Source organism: Heterodontus francisci, chromosome 5 (assembly GCF_036365525.1).
Source record: "Heterodontus francisci isolate sHetFra1 chromosome 5, sHetFra1.hap1, whole genome shotgun sequence".
Lineage (NCBI taxonomy): Eukaryota > Metazoa > Chordata > Chondrichthyes > Heterodontiformes > Heterodontidae > Heterodontus > Heterodontus francisci.
In genome coordinates, this window is record NC_090375.1 from 82,433,856 (window position 1) to 82,452,622 (window position 18,767).

The following is an 18,767-nucleotide window of genomic DNA, read 5'->3' on the forward strand; positions in this document are numbered from 1 at the left end:
GTTGCACTGCTGCAGTCCATCTGGTGTGGGCACACCCACAGTGCTGTTAGGGAAGGAATTCCAGGATTTTGATTCAACAGTAGTAAAGTAACGGTGATATGTTTCCAAGTCAGGATGGTATTTGGCTTGGAGGGGAACTTGTCCCTGTCCTTCTAGGTGGAACAGGTCACGAGTTTGGAAGGTGCTGTCGAAGGAGGAGTGGTGACTTGGTGCAGAGCAACTTGGATATTGTACACATTGCTGAAAATGTGCAACGGTGTTGGAGGGAGTGAATGTTTAAGGTGGTGGATGGAGTGCTGATCAAGCGGGCTGCTTTGTCCTGGATGGTATTAAGCTTCTTGAGTGTTGCTGGAGCTGCACTCATCCAGGCAAGTGGAGAATATACCATCACACTCCTGGCTTGTGCCTTGTAGATGGTGAACAGGCTTTAGGGAGTCAGCAGCTGGGTTACTTGCTGCAGAATTTTCAGCCTCTGACCTGCTCTTGTAGCCACAGTATTTATGTGACTGCTCCAGTTCAGTTTTTGGTCAATGGTAACCCCAGGATGTTGATAGTGGAGAATTCAGCAATGGTAATGCCTTTGAATGAATCTCTCTTGTTGGAGATCGTCATTGCCTGGCACTTGTGTGATGCGAATGTTACTTGTCACATCAGCCCAAACCTGAACATTGTCCAGGTCTTGCTGCATATGGACACCGACTGCTTCAGTATCTGAGGAGTTGCGAATGGTAATGAACATTGATTACCATCAGCGAACATCCCCACTTCTGACCTTATGATGGAGGGAAGGTCATTGATAAAGCAGCTGAAGATGCTTGGGCCTAAGACACTACTCTGAAGAACTCCTGTAGCAATGTCTTGGGGCTCAGCTGATTGGCCTCCAACAACCACAAACATCTTCCTTTGTGCTAGATGTGATTCCAATCAGTGCAGAGTTTTCCTCCTGATTCCCATTGACTTCAATTTGGCTAGGGCTCCTTGATGCCACACTTGGTCAAATGCTGCCTTGATATCAACGGCACTCACTCTCATCACACCTAGAATTCAGCTCTTTTGTCCATGTTTGGACCAAGGCTGAGTGGCCCCAAGAGAACCCAAATTGATCATCAGTGAGCAGGTGGTTGTTGTTTAAGTGGCACCGTTGACAACACTTTCCATTGCTTTGCTGATGATTGAGAGTAGACTGATGGGGTGGTAATGGCGGGATTGGATTTGTCCTGCTTTTTGTGGACCTGGGCAATTTTCCACATTGTCGGATAGATGACAGTGTTGCAGCAGTACTGGAACAGCTTGGCCAGGGGCGCAACTAGTTCTGCAACACAAGGGTTCAGTACAGCAGCCGGGGTGTTGTCAAGACCCATAGACTTTGCAGTGCCTTCTGCCATTTCTTGATATCATATGGAATTAATTGAATTGGCTGAAGGCTGGCAACTGTGATTCTGGGGACTTCAGGAGGTAATCATGCACCGCCTCTGAGGTCAGCATCCCCCATGGCATCCCTATATTCGCTGTCTCAATCACCAATAAGGCAATCTCTGACCGCTTCTTTGCCTCGCTCATCATCCACAATTCTCTACCCCCCTGCCTCTACTTCCTTCTGTGCCTTTCTCTCAGGAAAAAATAAAAATCACTCATCCAAATCAATTAAAATTCCACTTTCATACTTCCAACTGCCCAGTCTTGGTCTTTCTATTCATCACAATACTTCCGCAGGTACTAATCTGCATAACCATTCCCTCACCTCCAACTCTCGTATCCAAACCTTCACTGTCTCCCATCCCAATCGTTTCCCTGTGTACAGCTCTAATCTTCAGTCCCTCATTCAAAAGGCATCGAATACATCAACCACAACACCAGCATAGCCACCCACAGTCAGATCCGACTGGACCACATCAAACACCATCAGGCCTCACTCATCTCTGTCAAGAACTTTAGAATCATCCTGGAGGGCAAAGATAACACTTGAGTTATTTTCCCCACTACCAACCACCTCCTTAAATCCCTATTCCCACCCCCCTCCAACACATGTATGATGGTCATGAATTTCTGCTACACCAATATATGTTCAGATACCCCTGCTGCTTCTCCCTCCTCTCCTTCATGGCAAGCCTTCTAAACAAGCCTCAAATCCCAGCTTAGTTTTCTCCCATCTCCTTTCATACCCTTTCTAAGCTCAGCCCATCTACAAAACCACTCTTGCTCCCCCAATCCCATGAAACAGCCACCACCCAACTTAGCTCTGGATCCTATGCTAGCTGGTACAGTAAACAGTTCCCTCTCCAAGTACTGCCCCCCTTTCCTTTCAAAGTGCTGTCATCACTCCTCAAAAAATACTCAAATTACTTCTCCAGCTGCAACCTGCCTTTCCTTTCCAAAGTCCTTGAATATGTTGGCACCTCCCAGATTTATGCCCATCTCTCCCATAACACCTTTTTTTGAATTCCTCCAATATAGTTCTGCCCTTCCTGCAGCAGTGAAGCAGCACCATTCAGACTGAAACTACACTCTGCTACTGTGACTGTGTTGCATTATTCTATTCTCAACCACTCTACAGTCTTTTATTCAACCACTCCATCTCTATCCAATGCCTCTCTGTTGCCTAGTTCCATGGGACTACCCTCACTTGATTCCAACTCTCACCTATTTGATCATAACCAGAAAATCTCTCAATAGCTTCTCATCCCCCCTCACACCATGACCTCAGCTGCAGCATTTTGGCTTTTTCTTCAATCACTTTTCCTCATGTGAATTCTTTTGCTTTCCTCCCCTTTACCTATAAACATTTCTTTCAAGCAATAACCAACTATTCGCTTACAAACAAAAACACTCAGATTTCAGAAATAATCCACAACAGAATGCAATTTACTAGATATTACCTCGCTGACTTCAATTTAGTGACCCTTACGGGAAAACACACTTATGTGGACATTCGATGAAAGTAGAATTGGGCTCAGGTATGATACCCTTTACAAGTAACCTGCTGACAATCATCTCTGGTCAGAGATATCGGGCAAGGTTTTAGGGACTGCCAGCATCCGTGGAACAGTGGGATAAAATGGAAAAAGAATTAGTGATTATCATTTGCATTTAACATTGTAACAAAGAATTTTATTACCATGATCTTCAGACACAAATATTTGACTAAGGTGCGATGGGCGACACTGCGGACATTTGAGACAGTAGGAGTGGCAGGGTGTTCTTCTGGCACCAATTTCACTGGCTCACCTGGTACCACATTCAAGGTAATCTAGAATGAAAAAAAGCACAAAAAAGATAAAACAGAATGGTTACAGCACAGCAGGAGGCCGTTCAGCACACTGTCCATGCCAGCTCTCCAAGAGGAACTCAGCTAGTCCCACATGCCAGTCTTTCCCTGTAGCCCTGTAAATTTTTGCTATTTAGATAATTATCCAATTCCCCTTTGAAAGCCATGGTTGAATCTGCTTCCATCACACTCTCAGGAAGGTCGCCTGTCAGTCACCTTAAATCAGCAAGCTCGAGGAACAGCATCTCATCTACCGATTAGGCACACTACAGCCTGCCGGACTGAACATTGAGTTTAATAATTTCAGAGCATGACAGCCCCCCATTTTACTTTCATTTTTAGTTATTTTTTCTTCCTTTTTTTTACATTCTTAAAACATTTTTTACAATTTTTTTTGCATTTATTTCATTTGATCTTAGTTTGTTCAGTTTGCTTACCCACTGTTTTTTTTTCAGGTTTGCACTTGCTGCTGTTCAATAATTCAGTGTATTAACACCTAATCTGTACTAATGCTTTGTCTTTCAACACACCATTAACATATTGTTTGCCTTTGCTCCGTGACCTTTTGGTCAGCTATGTGGCCTGGTCCAATCTGCACCTTCTCCTTTGTTATCTCTTGCCCCACCCCCACCTCACTTGCTTATAACCTGTGACTTTTCTAATATTTGTCAGTTCCGAAGAAGGGTCACTGACCCGAAACGTTAACTCTGCTTCTCTTTCCACAGATGCTGCTAGACCTGAGTGGTTCCAGCATTTCTTGTTTTTATTTCAGATTTCCAGCATCCGCAGTATTTTGCTTTTACCTTAAATCAGTGCCTGTTGGTTCTCGACCCTTCTGCCAATGGCAACATTTTCTTCCCATCTATTCTGTTCAGATCCTTAATGATTTTGAACACCTCTATCAAATCTCCTCTCAACTCTCTCTTACCCAAGAACACCCTGACCTTCATTAATCTATCCATGCAACCAAAGTCTCTTACCCCTGAAACCATTCTCATAAATCTTTCCTGCACCTTCTCAAATGCTTTCACTTCCTTCCTAAAGTGTGGTGCCCAGAACTGGACACAATACTCCACTTGAGTTCGAACCAGTGTTATATAAAGGTTCATGGTAACATGCTTACTTTTGTACTCTATTGTTCTATTTTAAAGCCCAGGATCCTGCATGCCTTATTAACCGTTTTCTCAACCTGTCCTATGACCTTCAACGACTTGTGCACATATACACCCAGGTCCCTCCACTCCAACACCCCCTTGAGAATCGTATCTTTGATTTTATACGAGCTTTCCTCATTCTTCCTACCAAAATGCATCACCCGTCATGCCGATAATGAGGTACATCAATTTTGTCATAACATTGATTTTTTTAAACTGTTGTTGGAGCGAGGAAAAGACTTGAACAGATCATCCGTGGCTGGAATTTTTTTTTTTTACATACTAACAGACATCGAAGGTGAGGAAGCGCATTCCAGGGCCTGCTAAGCAGGATACAATTCACAAAAGCCAGGACTGGTTAGACCAGCTGGTCACATGACTACCTATCGGTTCCAGGGTTTTCTTTTGAACTGAGTTTGAAGGCAGAGTGTTTTTTTGCTCCTGGACTGAAGATCTCTCCTGTCTGCTCCCATCTCTATCTCACAAGCCTCTGAATCCACTGAAGACACATGAACCCCAAGAGAGAAAAGTTTCCTACAGCAAACAAAGTTTAAGAAGAATACTGGGCCCCAACGAAAAGCAAGATCTACCTACAATCAAGGACTCTACAGTGAGCTCGGAAGAACTGTAACACCTCTTCAGATATTGCCTCAAACTTTTCCACTTTTTCTTCTGCTCTTTTCTGTCTCTATTTGCATGCGTGTGTAGCGTATGCATGCTAGCGTGGGCACGTTATGTATCTGTAGGCGTTAAGTTTAATAAATTTCAACTTTTCTTCTTTAAACCTAAGAAAGCCTGTTTGTGATAGTTTCTTTGCCTTATAATTGGAAAGCGGTGAAAAAAGATTCACCACGGAGGAGCTAAAAACAGTGTGTTTAAAATTAAACCGTTAAGGTAGGACCAGGTGAAGGCTGAAAGGGAACCTTAGACCTCTTTCTCACCTGGTCATAACACACTTCACATCTCTCTGCATTAAATTTCATCGCCCATTCCACCAGGCTGTCTGTTCTCTTGAAGTCTATTCTATCCTCCTTACAGTTCACAATACTTCCAAGTTTTGTATCATCTGCAAATTTTGAAATTGTGCCCTGCGCAGCCAAGTCTGTCATTAACATAGATCAAGAAAAGCAGTGGTCCTAATACCAATCCCTGGGGAACCCCATTATATACCATCTTCCAGTTCGAAACACAACTGTTCACCACTGATGTTTCCTGCCACTCAGCCAACTTTGCATCTATGCTGTCACTGTCCCTTTCATTCCATGGGCTTCAACATTACTGACAAGCCGGTTATGTGGCACTTTATCAAATGCCTTTTGAAGGTCCATGTACATCACATCAACCATCTCTGTTATCCAATCGAAAAGTTTGATCAAACTTAATAAACCCGTTCTGGCATTCATTAATTATTCAACATTTGTCCAAGCGACTTGTTAATTTTGTGCTGGATTATCATTTGTAAAAGCTTTCCCACCACTGACGTTAAACTAACTAGCCTGCAGTTGCTGGGTTTATCCTTATACCCCTTTTTGAACAAGGCTGTAACTTTTGCAATTCTCCAGTCCTTGACTCCACCCCTGTATCGAAGGAGGATTGGAAGATTATGGCCAGTGCCTCCACAATTCCTATCCTTACTTTCCTCAGTATCCTTGGATGCATCTGATCCAGTCCTGGTCACTTATCAACTTTAAGTACAGCCTTTCGACTACCTCCTCTTTTTCAATTTTTAGCCCATCCAGTATCTTAACTACCTCCTCTCACTACGACCTTGGTAGCAACTCCTTCCTTGGTTAAGACAGATGCAAAGCAGACATTTAGTTCCTCAGCCATGCCCCGTCGCCATACACAAATCCTCTTTTTGGTGCTTAATCGCCCTCACCCCTCCCTTTACTACCCTTTTCCTATTTATGCACCTATAGAAGACGTTTGGATAACTTTTCATGTTGGTTGCCAGTCTCTTATACTCTCACTTTGCTTCTCATTTCTTTTGTCACTTCCCCTCTTAACTTTCTAAATTCAGCCTGATTCACACTTATAGTAGTGGTCACGTCATTGGACTAGTAGTCTAGAGGCCCAGGCTAGTGCTCTAGGGGGCATGGATTTGAATCCCACCATGGCAGATGGTGAAATGTGAATTCAGTTAACAAATCTGGATTAAAAATAACTAGTCTAACGGTGACCATGAAAGCATTGTCGATTGTCATAAAAACCCATCTGGTTCACTAATGTCCTTTAGGGAAGGAAATCTGCTGTCCTTACCTGGTCTGGCTGACATGTGACTCCAGATCTACAGAAATGTGGTTGACTCTTAAAGCTAATAGAATGTTATCGTTTATCACGGGAGGAATTGAATACAGAAGTAGGGAGGTTATGCTTCAGCTATACAGGGCATTGGTGAGACCACATCTGGAGAACTGTGTATAGTACTGGTCTCCTTATTTAAGGACGGATGTAAATGCGTTGGAGGCAGCAGAGAGAAGGTTTACTAGACTAATACCTGGAATAGGTGGGCTGTCTTACGAGGAAAGATTGGACAGGCTAGGCTTGTATCTGCCGGAATTTACAACAGTAAGAGGCGACTTGATTGAAACATACAAGATCCTGAGGGGTCTTCACAGGGTGGATGTGGAAAGGATGTTTTCCCTTGTGGGAGAATCTCGAACTAGGGGGTCACTGTTTAAAAATAAGGGATTGTCCATTTAAGAGAGATGAGGGGAAATTTTTCTGAGAAGGTCATGAGTCTTTGGAATTCTCAAAAGGGAGTGGAAGCAGAGTCTTTGAATATTTTGAAGGCAGAGGTAGATTCTTGATAAGCAAGGGGGTGGAAGGTTATCGGGAGTAGGTGGAAATGTGGAGTAATCAGTTCAGCCATGAACTTATTAAATGGGGGAGCAGGCTAGAGGGGTTGAGTGGCTACTCCTGCTCCTAATTCGTATGAACGTATACTGGCATAGCCAGTGTCGCCCACATCCCAAGAAAGAATTTAAAAAACCTAACATCTGCTATACACTCCCTTTTCCAGCTTAATATTTCCCTCTTTCGTCATCCAGTGAGCTCAGGCTTTGCTAGTCCTACCTTCTTCCCCAGTGGGAATGTCCCTGACTATCTCGGTACCTGAACTATTTCCACTTTAAAGATAGCCCATTGTTCAATTACAGATTTTACGGCCTATCTTTGATTCCAATTTACCTGGGCCAGATTTGTTCTCATCCCACTGAAATTGGCCCTCCCCAATGAATTATTTTTACTCTATAGAGGAGACAGGAAAGGAGGGAGGAAAAATGTGCTTGGTGTTGAGGTGGTCATATTGTAAACAGCAAAAAGATTATCTGACAAATGCAAACACAAAAGGAGGGGTGGAAGGTGAGGTCAAAGGGGACCTGGCTCTATATTTTATTCGTTCATGGCTTATGGGTGTTGCTGACAAAGGTATTGCCCATCCCTAGTTTCCCTCGAAAGTGATGGCGATCCGTCTTCTTGAACTGCTGTAATCCATGTGGGGCTAGTATGCCCACATTGCTGTCAAGGAGGAGTCCAGGATTTTGACCCAGCAGTAGTGAAGGAACAGGGATATATTTCCAAGTTAGGATAACAAGACTGGTAGAGGAACTTGCAGGTGATGGTGTCACCATGTGCCTGCTGCCCTTGTGCTTCTAGGTGGTAGAGGTTGCAGATTTGGAAGGTGCTGGTGAAGGAGCCTTGGTGAGTTGCTGCAGTGCATCTTGTAGATGGTACATACCACTGGCACTGTGTGCCAGTGGTGGAAGGAATGTTTAAGGTGGCGAATGGGGTGCCCATCAAGCAGGCTGCTTTGTCCTGAATGGCACTGAGCTGCTCAAGTGTTGTTGGAGCTGCACTCACCCAAACAAGTGGGAGTATTCCATCACAATCCTGACGTGCCTTGTAGATGAAGACTGGGGAGTCAGGAGGTGAGATACTCGCCGCAGAATTCCCAGCCTCTGACTTGCTCTTGTAGCCACATTTATTTGGTCCAGTTAAGTTTTTGGTCAATGATAACCCTCAGGATGTTGGTGATGGGGGATTCAGCAATGGCAATGTTGTTGAATGTCAAGGGAAGGTGGTCATTGTTGGGCTCTTGTGTGGTGCAAATGTTACTTGCCACTTGTCAACTCAAGACTGAATGCTGTACAGGTCTTGCTGTACGTGGGCATTGAATACTTCATTATCTGAGGAGTTGTGAATGGAAATAAAAACTGTGCAATCATCAGTTAACACTCCCACTTCTGACCCTATGTTGGATGAAAGGTCATTGATGATACAGCTGAGGATGGCTGGGCTGGACACACAGCCCTGAGGAACTCCTGCAGCAATGTCCTAGGTCTCAGATGATTGGTATCCAACAACCACAGCCATTTGTCCTTGTGGTTGGTATGTCTCCAGCCAGTGGAGTGTTTTCTCCTGGATTCCCAATTGACTTCAATTTTAATGGGGCTTGTTGATGGCACGCTTGGTTAAATGTTGCCTTGATGTTGTCACGCTTACCTCTGGAATTCAGCTGGTCACACTCACGGAGGGAACAGTGAGGAAATATGAAATGAACTGGAGGAATTATGAAATAAAAGTAAACTGCTGAACTAAACTACAAGAAACTAGTAACTCTGCTACCCGGCAACATTGGAGGGAGAGGTCAAGTGAACCCCCCTGTACTGCCAATCAACATGTTTGTCTGTTGAAGACGGGGTCATTATTATGTGGAATCACCTTGAGGAAGCACACTGACATATAAAACTGCCCATTTCATACTGACGACTCCTATCATCAAAAATTAGGCTAGCAAAGGCTTTTGCAGACAGACTGACTCCGAAGCCAAGGCCATGATAATTAGTGTAAAATAACACCTATTTATCAAAATGGACCACATTCAGACACTATTATGTAGCAATGGTCCCCACATCCTGGGACACTGTATGAATACCCCAGGGAGAGCGTCTTGAGTCCCCTGACTGAGACTGAAACCTCATAAGCTTTTTAACTGAAAAGTAACTTCTCAGAGAGGGGGAGACAGAAATCTATTCAAGCCAGAGAAGCTGTGAGATTGATCCAGCTAAGCAAAGAGTTTTGTCAGCACCACCTTTAAACTACTGAGACAGAGAGATTGCAAGGTGACTTTGAAAACTCCCCATCTGAGAAATTGAATCAGGACTTCTACCACCAACCTCAGACTGAGCTTTAACCAAACGAGTCTGTGACACTTCAATTCCAAGACAAGGAACACTCAGGCTTGCAACACTGTTAAAATTTCCTCCTGGAAAACCAAGGAGGTTTCAAAGTGAACTCTCTTTACAACAATCGAACTCTAATCGCATGCTACCCTCTACTCTATCTTTTCTTGTGTGTGTGCATGTGTGTGAATGTGTAAAACAGTTTTGGCTATTAATACATATTTATCTTTCTTTTTAAGCCTACGAGAAAACATGTCGTTTGTCTGTCTCTTAGAACACTCAGGGATTAAAACATTTAAAAAAAATTTCTGTGGTCATCTGAGGTGAAAAGTGTAAGTCATCCACACCATTTCCTCCCTGTCTGTAACAAGTTCTTTGGTCCACATTTGGACCAAGGCTGTAATGAAGTCTGGAGCTGAGTGGCCCTGGTGGAACCCAAACTGAGCATCAGTGAGCAAGCTATTGGTGAGTAAGCGCCACTTGATAGAAGATGTCATCGACAGTGCTATCGCTTTTTTGATGATTGAAAGCAGACTGATGGGGTGGCAATTGACTGGATTGGATCTGGTTTTTTTTGTGGATAGAATATACCCAGGCATTTTTCCACATTGTCAGGTAGATGTCAGTATTGTAGCTGTACTGGAGCAGCTTGGCTAAAGGCGCAGCTAGTTCTGGAGCACAAGTCTTCAGCATTTCAGCTGAGATGCTGTCAAGGGCCCAGAGCCTTTACTGTATCCAGTGCACTCAGCTGTTTGATATCACCTGGAGTGAATTGAACTGGCTGAAGACTGGCATCTGTGATGCTGGGGATCTTGGGGGAGGCAGAGATGAATGATCCACTTGGCACTTGTGGCTAAAGATAGTTGCAAATCATAGAAAGTTTACAGCACAGGAGAGGCCACTTGGCTCACTATGTCTGCGTTGACTGAAAAATGAACGACCCAGTCTAACTCCACCTTCCAGCATTTGATCTGTATCCCTGCAGGTTATGGCACTTGAGTTGCATATCCAGATACCTTTTAAATAAATTGAGGGCATCTGCCTCTACTATCCTTTCAGGCAGTGAGTTTCAGAGCCCCACCACCCTCTGGGTGAAAAAGCTTTTCCTCATCTCCCCTCTAATCTTTCTGCCAATCACTTTAAATCTATGTCCCTTAGTCACTGACCTCTCTGTTAGGTAAATAGCCCTTCACTCTATCCAGACCCCTCAGAATTTTGTACATTTCAATTAAATCTCCCCTCAGCCTTCTCTGTTCCAAGGAGAACAACCCCAGCCTATCCAATCTTCCCACATAGCGATATTTTTCCAGTCCCCGCAACATCCTCGTAAATCTCCTCTATACCCTCTCTAGTGCAATTGCACTCTTTCTGTAATGAGGGGACCAGAACAGCACACAGTACTCAAGTTGTGACCTAACCAATGAGTTATCCAGTTCCAGCATAACCTCCCTGCTCTTATATTCTACACCTCGGCTAATAAAGGAAAGGATTCCGTACGCCTTCTTAAACACCTTATCGACCTGCCCTGCAACCTTTAGGGATCTGTGGACATTCACTCCAAGGTCCCTCACTTCCTCAACACCTCTCTGTATTCTCCCATTAATCGCATATTCCTTTGCCGTGTTTGACCTCCCCAAATGTATCATCTCACACTTCCCTGGGTTGAATTCCATTTGCCACACTTCTCCGGGTTGAATTCCATTTTCTACTTTTCTCCACATGACCAGTCCATCAATACCTTCTTGCAGCCTACAACTATCCTCCTCGCGATCAACCACACGGCCAATCTTTGGGCTGGACTCTACGATGCCACTGTGTAACAGATGGCGGCCCACATGCAAGGGTTTCACTCCGCGGAACCGCGCGATCTTATACACGGTGGCTCATTAATATGGCCGGGTCGGACCGTCCCCCACTCCTGGATGACATGGAGGGGGCAGGCGAGCCGTCCCTGGGCAACGGTGTCCAGTGCTGCTGTGCAGGCACCGGAGCCATTTTTAAAGGGCTTCCAGCCCTTACATTTACTTTAAATTTTTTAAGCAACATTACTTTTAAGTTATTACAGATAATGAAATAAATGTTGCCAGCCCCTCTCCCACCTCCCCAATAAATTTACATTTCATCCCTTGTCCTCTCCCCCCGTAAAATACTCATCTTCTATACCTGAACTCTCCCCCCCCCACCCCGGACCTGGTCAAAAACTTTTAACTTTACCCCTTCCCATCATCCCCTAGACCAATTAAGTTAGTTTGACCCCGCTCCTGCACTGAGAAACTGCCCCCTCCCCACAGGTGTTGCACCTCGTTTCCCCGGACAGGGATCCGAAAGCACGTTAGTGCCGACCACCAGGGTGAAGATGGCAGCCGCACATCAGGGGGCGACACGAAATTCATTAATGCAGGTAAGTCAATTTATTTACATATTTTAATTGAGGTCCCGTCGCCGAGCGGCGGAGGGGCTGCCACGAGGCCTTGACACCGCCTGCAAAATCGGGACGGGCCCTGCCGGTATCTAGGTCTATGGTGGGCCTCCTCCAGGGCAATCTTCATGCCCCCCATGCCGCATTCCGACGTAGAGGCCCCTATAAAATCCAGCCCTTTGTGTCTGCAAACGTCTTGATCATGTCCCCTACATTTATGTCCAAATCGTTAATATACACCACAAAAAGCAGGGCACCCAGTACTGAGCCCTATGGAATGCCACTGGAAACAACCCTCCAGTTGCAAAAAAAACCCTGCAACAATTACCCTTTGTTTCCTGCCACAGAGCCATTTTTGTTTCAACCTTGCTACGTTTCCCTGGATCCATGGGCTTTTTTTAAAAAAAAACAGTCTGCCACGTGGGACCTTGACAAAAGCCTTGCTAAAATCCAGGTAGACCACATCAACTCACTACTCTCATCAATCTTCCTTGTTACTTCTTCAAAAAATTCAATCAATTTGGTTAGACAAGACCTTCCCTTAACAATGCTGACTTTCCTTGATGAAACTGTGCTCTTCCAAATGTCAGTTTATCCTGTCTCTCAGAATTGTTTCCAATAATTTGCCCACTACTGAGGTTAGACTGGCTGGCCTGTAATTATTCAGACTACCCTTGCTCCCTTTTTAAACAAAGGTACAACGTTAGCAGTCCTCCAATCCTCTGGCACCACACCTGTAACCAGTTAGGACATTTCAACTGGCCCTTGTGATTTTTCAACTTTTAAGGATGTTAATCCCATTAATACTGCCTCTCTCCCTGTTTATCATATCCAATACTTCACACCTCTCTTCTTTAACTACAATATCTGCATTGTCCCCCTCTTTTGTGAAGACAGACGTAAACTATTCATTAAGAATACCAACATCTGCCCCTACACATAGGTTATCTTTTTGGTCTTTTATGGACCTACTCTTTTCTTAGTTATCCTCTTACTCAATGTATTTTAAAACATCTTTAGGTTCACCTTGATTTTGCTTGCCAATATTCTTTCATGCCCTTTCTTAGCTTTCCTAATTTCCTTTTTGATTTTACCCCTCCACTATCTGCACTCCTCTCAGCTTTCTGTAGTATTGAGTTCTCGGTGTCAGACATAAGCTTTCCTTTCATGCCTCATCTTACTCGGTAAGCTCCTTGACATCCATGGGGCTCTAGATTTGGCTGTCCTATCCTTTTTCTTTGTGGAACATGTTTACTCTGAACCCCTGAATCTCCCCTTTGAATGCCTCCCACAAATTTACCTTCAAGCAGCTGTTTCCAGTCCATTTTCGCTAAATCACTCTTCAGCTTAGAGCAATTGGCCTTGCCCCAATTGATATCTTTTCCATAATTGGATTAAAATTGACTGAATTATGATCACTACCAACAAAATGCTCTCTCACTGCCACTCCTTCCGCCTGCCCAGCTTCATTTCCCAAAACTAAGTCTAAAGCTGCACCCTCTCATCTTGGACTTGCTACATACTGCCCAAAATAAAAATGCTTCAGCCTGGTCTTTTGCACTCACGTGCTGGGCTTCACCATCATTAAGGATGTGGATATTTACGGAGCCTCCTCCTCCTGGTAGTTGTTTTATTGTCCAACTTTCACGACTGGATGTGACAGGACTGCAGAGCTTTGATCCGATTTGTTGTTGTGGGATCGCTTAGCTTTGTCCAAAGCATGCTGCTTCTGTTTAGCACGCACATAATCCTGTGTTTGCAACTTCACCAGGTTGGCACCTCATTTTTCAGTATGCCTGGTGCTGTTCCTGGCATGCTTTCCTACACTCCTTATTGAACCATGGTCCCCTGGCTTGATGGTAATGGTAGAGTGAGAGATATGCTGGGCCATAAAGTTACAGATTGTGGTGGAATACAATTCTGTTGCTGCTGAAGGCTCATAGTGCCTCATGGATGCCCACTTTTGAGCTGCTAGATCGGTTCTGAATTTATCCCATGTAGCACAGTGGTAGTGCCACACATGGAGCTTCCCCTCAGTGTAAAGTTGGTACTTCGTTTCCACAAGGACTGTGTGGTGGTTTCTCCTGCAAATACTACTATGGACAGATGCATCTGCAACAGGCAGATTGGTAAGGATGAACTCAAGTAGGATTTTTCCCTCTTATTGGTTCTCTCACCAACTGCTGCAGACCCAGTCTGACAGATCAGTCCTTCAGGATTGGGCCAGACCTTTCAGTAGTAATGCTATCAAGCCACCCTTGGTGATGGACTTTGAAGCGCCCCACCCAGAGTATATTCTGTGCACTTGCCATCCTCGGTGCTTCATTCAAGTGGTGCTCAATGTGGATGAGTACTGATTCATCATTTGAGGGAGGACAGTAGGTTGTAATCAGCAAGTGGTTTCCTTGCTCATGTTTGACCTGATGCCATGTGACTTGAAGGGGTCCGGAGTCAATGCTGAGGACTCCCGGAGCCACTCCCTCGCGACTGTATACCACTGTGCTACCACCTTTGGTGGTTCTGTTCTGCCGGTGGGACATGACATACCCTGTTGAGAGCAGGTGAGGATATCAGGGCAGAAGCACAGGCAATGGGGCAGACCCAATAAAGAATTCTGTCAACCACTGTTAACAAGAAACCTGTAGTGAGGAAAAAGGAGGATTTCAGAAACCTGTATGAGAAGTGGAGTCATGAGAGCAAATTAGACAGATAGCAAAAATGATGGGGGTCCTTACAAACACTGAGGTGGGAAGAGGTATAAGCCAAATAATTATGTAAGTCAATAAACTTATAATAGATGTCTGTGGAAAGCCAGGGATGGAAAGAAAAAGTCAGGAACCAGAAAGCAAGAATCAAAGATCGACCATCTAAACGTTAAGGAATGGGTGGAAATCAGAAGCACTGTGAAGTAATTTCTCAAGATTGTTGGTTGGGCTCAGAGTTCATCATGTGGCCAGTTCTCCCTCAGCAGAACTGGCAGATCCCTGTATTTTGCCTACATCAGCCGTTTTGACTAGCTGTCCGAGGGTATTGTCTATTGGAAGTCAGGACAAAGCAAATTGTTCTCATTATGCATAAGTGATGTGGTCTGTTTTCTAACATGCACCAAATTCCATTTACCCATCACTCTTGTGCTCACTGACCTATATTGGCTCCCAGTTGAGCAATACCTTTATTTTAAATTTCTCATCCTTGTTCTCAAATCCTTCCATGGCTTTGACCTTTCCTACCTTTGTAACCTCTTCCAATCCTCCAAGATTCCATTCAGCTGCCTAGACCCTAAGCTCTGGAATTCCCTCCCTAAACCTCTGCCCTTCTCCTCCTTCAAGATGTTCCTCAAAACCTACCTCTTTGGCCAACCTTCTGGTCACCTCTCCTAATATTCCCTTTGTGGCACAGTGTCAAATTTTGCTTCTGTGAAGTACCTTGGGACATTTTACTACGGTAAAGGCACTGTATGTGCAAATTATTGTTGTAGGTATAGGTACAGGGATCTGCAGCTTCATCTGGAAGATATGTACAGCTGCAAGTGTGATCATGTGCCACTGAGTGGAGGTGAACAATAAGGCATGCATAACAAACATGACAAATGTCAGATTACTGACTTCTGACTGCTATATTTGCTGTTTCTTTTCTTTCTCCACTTTTCTAACTTTTCGTTTGTACGACCCTTTCCACGTCTCTTCATCCCACTTCCACATTTTTTCATTATTTCACAGGCCATTTTTTAAATTTAATGGTTTTCTACTAGAGTTTAAAGCTCATTCAACTCATTATCTTCCTTTGATTATCCACTGATTCTCCCCCATTTTCTTCATCTTTCTCAAATGCTGTATTATCTTTGTCATAAGTTCTGATGAAGAGTATATAACCTGTCTTCTGATGCTGAATGTGTATTTCCAGTTTTGTACCATCTTCATTCTTTTTAATACATGGATATGAAATCTTTAATGGCTTGCAGCTCAAACAGCATACCTGTTCACTACAGATCTTGTCTTGTGAATAAACAAACTGAATGGTATGCACTCCTGCCCGCTCTGGAAGGATTTTATCCCTGAAATGTAAATGCAAGTTACAGGATAAGAACTTGAATAATTTTATGGCAGTACAAATATCACAATGAGGCTGCATGAATGTGGATACCTAGGGGCCATATTATGGAATTCTGGAAATTAGTCCAGTATGCACCCATCAAGAAGCAAATAAAATGCTGGAGCTTGATTTTTTTTTTAAATTATGGATTATTAAAAGACTGAACTAGGTGATTTAAAAAAATCTAGGGCCAGGCTCTTCAGATCAGCCCTCCAGCCTCTCCAAAGTATGAACTTCTTTTAAAATTAACCTAGCTGCTCCAGGATGCTCTTGCCTGGCCCACAATTTAAATTAATGCTGAGGTTCTTGAGGGAAGTAGAGATTTGAAATATCAGCATCTCATCAAACATACAAAGAAAATCAATATTTATAACAAGGTAAACTATGTAATTTGAGATGATCTGTTTAGGAACAGGTTTTAATGATATAATCAGGCTGGAACATTATTTAGTTGAAGAATTTGAAAGTACCACGTAAAGGCACAAATTATTAACCCGTAATATTTCAGCAATCTTTTCATTCCATTGATATGTTAATCCAGCTCTATAAACTAGACTCAGTAACTCCTCTATCTGTGAGCTTTTTGAGGAACAGAACATCAATGCAGGTAGAGATATTGATCCAATTGTCACTGATAGACTGTGGCCGTGTCATGTTCGATGTATTGCAAGTTTAATGCTCTTTGTTAATACTAATTTGCAACAAAATATAACTGGACTTCAGAAATTCTCAGTCTTGCACCATTTGGATTCTGCGTCCAGCACAGTACATTAAAAATTAAAAACTCAGACCAGTGTGCCAAATGAATATGCAATGCATCTTGGGATGGTTTTTCTACATTACAAGCATCACACAAATGCAAGTTGTTGTTCTGCACATAAAGCATGTAATTGAGCCATAAAAGAACCATGTAATCAATACCTGAAATAGAAGCATCCCTCTTTGTCACCTTCCCGTCCTTTGTTGCAGTTTAGAATAGTGGGCTAAAGAAAAATGTGCAGAGATGGTTAAAATTTTGGGGGTAAAGGCCAGATTAATAACATAGCTGTAATATTTACTTTGTATATAGAATAAATTCAACTTGTAATTGAGGCAATACATCAGAATTCTCCATGCAAGCACAAGAATTTCTGTTTAAAATTTGAAACCCACAACTCGCAACAAGATGCCCACAGAATTTTTACAATCATAGGGGTTGAAAAATCTTTTAAGTTCACTCAGTCTTGCAAAATAGCTATTACGATGTCAGCAGTCTAATTAAGGGAGACTACTTAAAAGAATACAACACAGAACTGACCTCAGTTCTGAAGTTTGGACCTTAGCAGTTATCTGTACTGCTTTTATGTTTAAAAACACCTGCCTAGTTTCAAGTAAAATTGAAATTTTGTGGTACTCTGAACTGCCCTCTATTATTGGAGCCATGTGGACAGGTTGGGCTTCTTTCTCTGAACTTCTGTGTTCCAAGGCACAGTAATAAATAATGTAGTACCTTTTCTGGAGCATAATTGGTGAGCTGGCTCCTCATCCTCAGTCTTACAAATGAAAGACTAAACATCCTTAGCAGCAGTGGCCAATACAAATAGCTTTATATTAATTTGGTTTGAAATTATCAAATTATATTCCATGCATCCTTGCGGAATAAATTTTAACCCATCCCCACACACCACCCCCATAAAAAAAAGTATGCTGAACAAATGAACAAAGGCCCAGAATTGCTGGAGTGGGACATTCAACAGCATGCTGTTAGTTAGACTTGTTTCTGCATCCCTCAGCTCAAAGAAATATTTTACCCACAAAGTTGCTGGAAGTGTAGGTTGTCAACAGGGAAACAGAGCATCTGGAACCTTGGTGAATGATGTTCCAACAGGGTATCTCCTTAACCAATAAGATTTAAGGATTGAGAAATAAACAGAGGCAGGGCTGAGGAGGGCGGCGAATTCAAGGTCAAATACAGAAAGGGAAGAAAAGATTCGATTGACAAGAAGGCAGAGTAAGATTTTTTTTTAGATTTTAAAATGACAATGTTAAAATCTCCAATTCACAACTTGAAAGAAAGAATGAAACTCCACATTTAATTTTTCACTTTCTGGGCAGCAGAAGTTGATTGGCAGTTAGTAGTTTTTAATCACATTGTCAACAGGGTATTTATGCAGTTAATTACTAGACTTAACTTTCTGTGGCACACTTAATGGGCAATTAATGTACAAAGACACAACTTCATGAAAATGGAACATTTCTACAATATTCCAAAAATACATGATAGGCTGGGAAATTACAGAAACAACTAAAATAAAAGCAAAATACTACGGATGCTGGAAATCTGAAATAAAGACAGAAAGTGCTGGAAATACTCAGTAGGTTTGGCGGCATCTGTGGACAGAGAAGCAGAGTTAACGTTTCAGTTCTGTGACCTTGCATCACATTTGTCCACATGGGACACTTTGCCCAAATCCCCTCGAGAGCTGCTAAAACAGCTTTACAAACATTGACGGAATTGGATTTCAACCTGATATACTGTACGTAAAACCTGAGGAGTGCCCATGCATGAGAATTGTGTCATTGAATGATGAATAATAATTTATATTTGCTGCTACAATCTTTTCAAATGAGACACTTTTTGGAAAAGACAGACAGACTTGCATTTATACAGCAAA

The 18,767-nt window shown here is 43.1% G+C and overlaps 1 protein-coding gene across 1 annotated transcript in view; it reads right to left on the reverse strand.

Moving 5' to 3' along the window:
- Positions 1–18,767, reverse strand: part of smchd1 (structural maintenance of chromosomes flexible hinge domain containing 1) — a 268,185-nt gene that overhangs the window by 67,257 nt on the left and 182,161 nt on the right. The window contains exons 34-36 of the mRNA XM_068031705.1: positions 17,035–17,096; positions 15,997–16,075; positions 3,116–3,247 (exon numbers count right to left, since the gene is read on the reverse strand). Coding sequence (XP_067887806.1) covers positions 3,116–3,247; positions 15,997–16,075; positions 17,035–17,096 — 273 coding nt within the window. The remainder of the gene's footprint in view (positions 1–3,115; positions 3,248–15,996; positions 16,076–17,034; positions 17,097–18,767) is intronic.